General features: G+C 44.0%; 1 protein-coding gene across 5 annotated transcripts in view; it reads left to right on the forward strand.

Moving 5' to 3' along the window:
* LOC311512029 (butyrophilin-like protein 2) overlaps window positions 1-4,321 on the forward strand; it is a 69,067-nt gene extending 64,746 nt beyond the window's left edge. For all 5 annotated transcript variants that reach the window (XM_084613015.1, XM_084613014.1, XM_084613017.1 and 2 more), the window contains 2 exons: window positions 2,328-2,354; window positions 4,212-4,321. In XM_084613015.1, the coding sequence (XP_084469141.1) occupies window positions 2,328-2,332 (5 nt within the window). In that variant the 3' untranslated portion in view covers window positions 2,333-2,354; window positions 4,212-4,321. The remainder of the gene's footprint in view (window positions 1-2,327; window positions 2,355-4,211) is intronic.
* Window positions 4,322-6,000: the final 1,679 nt, after the last annotated feature.

Here is a 6,000-nt window from a genome sequence, read left to right on the forward strand (position 1 = left end):
TGAACAAGAGTTTAAAAGGCTTTCCTTGTTTCCTTTTTTCCAGCTGCAATGAGATAGGATTTAGGTTAATGAAGACCCATGTACACCCTCTCTGTTGTTCCCACTCCCAATGCATGGATATTTGAGAGAGGTGCCATTTTCCTTCTCTCTCTTCCATATCCCTGGCTGCCTCTGATAGGGAAAGGGATCCTGACAGTCCATTTTCTTCCCCATCCATAGCTGGGAATAAAGCAGCTCGAGGCACACTCGTTGCATCACCGCACACTGCTCACACATACCGGGCAGCATGGTAGATGTGGCCTGTGCCTTGTTGTCTGTCTGAACCTGTGCGTTGGGACAGACCCACTGACTGTCTAAAAGTCACATGTGGGGCCAAAAACACCTCCGTAGCCACAGCTGGCGTGGAATTGTACTCAGTCGGCTAGCCCAAGCCAGCGTGGTCACACTGCTACTTTTTAGTGCACTAGCTCAGATAGAGATGGCGCGTGCACATCTCCCCATGCTGGGAGTTTCACCTCCAAGCTGCAGTGTAGACATACCCTTGGAGGGAATTGTACTTCTATGTCCCACCTAGTAGGAGCTGAACAGTTGAGAATACAGCCTCTGGCAGCCTGAAACATTGTACGTGTGGATGGCAAGGTTCATTGTCTGTTAGAGTGAGAGGGGAATGTGTAAGAGGGATGTCAAGGCTGAATCCCAACTCTGTCACTCCGAGTGCAGAAGTGGGGCCCGCAAGGATTTTAAAAGTTAATACGGGCCACTCCAGGCTTGTATTAAAGTCCTAAGCTTACTGCTTTTCTCTGACCTTGGCTTGGTAAATGCTGCCACCACCCAAATGCCACAAAACCCACTTTGAACCCAGGAAGGAGCACTTGGGAATTCCTCCCTGTGGGGTGCCCTCAAGTCCTTTCACACCCCCCTCTGGGGAAGAGCTGAGAAAGAAAACAAAGGAAATTAGCTATGCCTACCAGCTAATCAAATAACATGTACAAACTTCTTAGGACACCAAAAATCCAATCCTGCTCTTTAAAAAGGTACATTTTATTAAAAATAGAAAGGAAATACATCTGGAACTTATACTTTTGCTAGATTTTAAAAGAGCAATTCCAAAAATCCAGCACCCAAAATCGCTTTCTTGGGAGTTCAGCTTAAAGGTTACAAGCAAACAAAAGGTTGCAGAGTAGCAGCCCTGTTAATCTGTATCAGCAAAAAACCAGGAGTACTTGTGGCACCTTAGAGACTAACAAATTTAACAAACAAAAGCATCTGGGGTTAGCATGGAGGAGTCCACAAGCCAATAAGAAATAAAAGAAATAACCCTAATCATATCTAGCTAAACATTTTGATCTACTTACACACTGAAGTTCAGATAACTAGTTCTAGGCATGATCTGATGATTTATAAGCATACCTGGCTTAGCTGCTTATAGCATGGCTGCTCTGACCCTTCAGCCCAGAGAGAACAGATAAAAGGAAAGTTTCTTTCCCAATTTTAAAATGTTCTACCTTCATATTGGCTCTTTTGGTCAAGTGCCCACTTTTTTTTTCTTTACCTGGGGGACTTTTTAACCCTTTACAGGTAAAGCAAGTAAAGAATAGTTAGCAAGAGGGATTTTACAGCTAACTGGCTCGCTGGATGTCCATCAAAGGGAGCTCCCCCCCCAGCCCCCCGCATTTATTTATTACAAGGGAGTTAGAAACAGATCAAAGCTCAGGAGAGCAGGTAACATGGTGAGGTGACGGTTTGGCTGGAGGTGCAAGACAGACAGGACAGATCTCAGCCAGAGCAGGATTCCTGCCCTGGTTTCTAATCTCAGCTCAGAACAGCCCACGTGTGTGTGACAGAGAGACAGAGAATGACCATTCAAGTGCCATTATGTCTATATTAACTCGGCAAAAGGAATTGCCCCCAACTGCATCTGGAATCCTCACTTGCTCTCAGGCTTGACCTTTCCTATTGCCAGCAGAGATGACTGGTACCTGCTGATAGTGGGAGGACACAATTTCAAGGTTTGCCTCCTGCTAACAACTTGAGTCACGCTCCGCCAGGCATGCCCCCCCTTACCCTAAGAGGCCCCTTCCCAGCTGTTTGCTGTGCCCTCTTCCCTTGACTGCAGCTTGCAACTTGCCAGCTCCAGGAGCTGCTGCACAGGGACAGCATCTAGCCAGCAAACCCTGGCAGAAATTGGAGGTGGGGGTAGGAGGGGGGCACATGATCCCGCATCCCCCCCACATGCACACACATCATCTTTGGCTGCTGGAGGGAGAAAATCTATAGTCAATGCCTCTCTTAATCCAATGTCTGTTGTTTTCTTACTTTTGTTTCAGAATAGAGAAGGGTTCGGAACAATTCAGGTAACAGAACACACAGCACATGGATGGAGGTGTTAATACTGTGGTGCTGGGTGCAGCGGGAGAATCTCAATGCATTAGAATCTTTTCCAATATTAAAGAAATCATCATATTTGCTACTATAATCAAACGAGAAACACAAACTGTTCTTATCAGAGACAGCTCCTAAGGACCTTACTCCCCAGCTCCCAAACTGGTTACAAGTCCTGAACCTAACTTTATTTACACAGATTTCACACCACTGTGACTCCATTGACTTGTATGGAGTTACTCCTGAATTACAGCAGTCAGATCAGAATCCACCCCAGTGAGAGATTTCCTTGAATAAGGATTGAGGGTGTGACTTTCAAAAAAAACCTAAGTGACTTCAGAGCACAAATCCCAGTTCACCTGGGTGTAATTTTCTCACTCTGTGCCCTATATACCTCCACCCTCAATTCTGTATTCGTTTTCCCTCTCACTGAGGTCTGTAAACTTTTATCAATCCCTGGTGCTTCCCTGCCTAATAATCTGCCCTCTGCCCCAGTTATTCAGTGAGGTTTCTACTCCCAGATGAACTTCATTTGCCTTGTGCCCCCCTCCGGCAGGCCAGCTACCCTCTGAAAGTCCTGTGCTTCTAAGTCACTTTGGCACAGCTCCTCCAAGATAATGATACCAATGGGAGATAGGCACCTAAATACCTTTGAGGAGTTGGGCCTTAGTGTTTACTTGGAGCGGGGTTTTCAGAAGTGCCTAAGGAGGCCCTCAGGATTTGGGCCACAGTGAAGGCACAGATGATGTGGTGGCAGGAATGAGGACTGCAATGAGAATCAAAATGCAGTGGAAGTGGGGATCACAATGGAGATTGCAGTGGTGACAGGCCTGGCCAGGAGTGACTCGACGAGGTTTATGAGGCATTTGCTAAGTGATGAAGACAGTGGTGGGATCGTTGCTCTGGTGATAACGGAGACTGATGTTGATTATAATAATTATAGTGAGAGAAGATTAAAATGATACAGGGATGAGGAAGGGCACAGCGATGGTGATCTGATGATGAAGATAGTGTAGATAATCATTTATATGTTATAGCAATTTTCTGCTGACCATCTCAGAACTCTTTACAAACAATAAAACACCCTCTAGCACCTGATGAGGTTGGCACCATACTGAGCTTACTGAGGAGTAAACCAAGTCTCAGAGTTTGTGACCTGACCAATCTCACACAGCAGTAGAGGTGGGAACAGAACCTACCGGTCCTGATTCCAGGATTCATTACTAGATAAAACCTTATTTTAATGGGTAAAATACAGTCTATTATAATGTGTTTTTATTTATGTGCATCTTATTTATTTACAATGATAGTAATAGGGGTATGTTGACATGACCAATGTTTGAGTTCTTAATAATCCAATTGTGTGTTTCATGATGAACTTCTCATCATAGTTAGCTGTCATAGGAAAAATATTTTTGCCATTCTTCACACACACAATATCCCATAATGCTAAACACATAGTGGACCTGATTCAGCTCTCAGATACAATGGTGATGGTGTACTTTGCTAGCCATTAGTTTAAGTGAAGTTACTCTAGATTTACACTTGTGTAACTGAGCTCAGAATCTATCCCAGTTTGATAAACAGTTCAGGGTTACTTTTATTTTTGGGCAAATATCAAGCAACTCTCGTTTCCGAAATAGTTCAATGCAACATTGAATTGGTCAAGTCCTGCAGTCCTTACTCAGGCAAAACTCTGATTGAAATCAGTGGGAGCTTTGCATGAGGAGAGGCGGCAGGAGAAGGCTTGTGGTGTATATTTTCCTCCTATTCCAGTTTATTCTGGCATTATAGGAGTGGTTCTCAGAAAGAAAACTCTCTTCCTGTAGATGACATCACTCTTGACGCAGACACAGCGCACCCCAACCTCTCCATTGCTCCCAATAAGAAGAGTTTGAAACATGAAGCCCAACCTCAAAAAGTTCCAGCAAGCGCAGAGAGGTTCGATTCAACTGTCTGTGTGTTGGGTTCTGAAGGATTCTTCTCTGGAAAGCACTACTGGGAGGTGGAGGTTGTGAGCAGCACTGACTGGGACCTGGGAGTGGCCAGAACATCAATACAGAGAAAAGGAAAACTTTCCTTGTCCCCTAAAGAGGGATTCTGGGCTCTGGGTCTGAGTGGGAGAGATTATTGGGCAAAAACAGACCCATGGACCCGGGCCATGGTGCAGAAAAAGCCCCAGAAAATTGGAGTTTACCTTAGTCACCAAGACAGGCAGTTGACTTTTTTAAATGTAACTGACATGTCTGTGTTGTTCACATTTAATGATTGTTCATTCTCAGGAGAGGTTTATCCATTCTTTAAAAATTCACACAAAGAAACAACAATGAGAATTTGCTCAATTAAAGAGGAATAAATATAACATGGCACTGATGCTGATTTTATACTGGTGTAACTGAAATCAAGGTTTTCACAAATGTATTTTGATGTATAAAAAGCTGTGTTTTTTAAATGTACATTGTCATGGTGTCTTCATTATATATTTTTCAATAAAATGTTTTCATTTACGATTAGTTTTTTGCTTGTGACTTTTGTCCAATACAATATTTGACTAGCTTATTAAAATCCCAGTGTTTCTGGGGTATTTGATGGGCAGGTGTTAAAAAGAAGAAAACACCATCCTTTCTCACACTTTCCTAATTGGCAGCTTCACCTCCGAGGCAAAATAAAAAGCTTCTCCCTGGAAAACAGAAGCTCAGATTTGGTTTGGTTGATTGCATCACTCTCCTCTGGGTACCTGTAGGTGCAGAGCAGTTTGTCTGAACCCTCTATCCCCATAAATGATAAACAAGCTTCAATGTTTTTTCCTTATATGCTCTTTTTCCTCCTTGGAAAACTCGCTAAACTTGAAATATTCCTAAACTATATTCCTAAATATAGTCTAGGCATCCCTAGACTATATTTAGGAAACAAAACCAGTTCTGGAGATACAGGATGCTCCTTTGTGAGCAGCAATAAGGAGCAATATGGAAGATATGGGCTGCGTGTCATCCTGAACTGTCCTGTCTTGCTGTAGCTGGTGGCTCCTGGACGTGCTACTCAGCTGCTTCGACCCCAGAGACCCTCTGGTGAAGAGAAGCAGTATTCTCCCTAAGTGCTGCTATGGAAAAAGTCATTTTGAAAACTACTATGGTTCCAATCCTGAGAATTGCTGAGCTCTCTGGCCCTCATAGAATCATAGAATATCAGGGTTGGAAGGGACCTCAGGAGGTCACGTAGTCCAACCCCCTGCTCAAAGCAGGGCCAATCCCCAATTAAATCATCCCAGCCGGGGCTTTGTCAAGCCTGACCTTAAAAAGCTTCTAAGGAAGGAGATTCCACCACCTCCCTAGGTAACGCATTCCAGTGTTTCACCACTCTCCTTGTGAAAAAGTTTTTCCTAATATCCAACCTAAACCTCCCCCACTGCAACTTGAGACCATTACTCCTTGTTCTGTCATCTTCTACCACTGAGAATAGTCTAGAACCATCCTCTTTGGAACCACCTCTCAGGTAGTGGAAAGCAGCTATCAAATCCCCCCTCATTCTTCTCTTCTGCAGACTAAACAATTCCAGTTCCCTCAGCCTCTCCTCATAAGTCATGTGTTCCAGACCCCTAATAATTTTTGTTGCCCTTCG

The sequence above is a fragment of the Lepidochelys olivacea genome, assembly GCF_965140295.1.
Source record: "Lepidochelys olivacea isolate rLepOli2 genome assembly, chromosome: 23".
NCBI lineage: Eukaryota > Metazoa > Chordata > Testudines > Cheloniidae > Lepidochelys > Lepidochelys olivacea.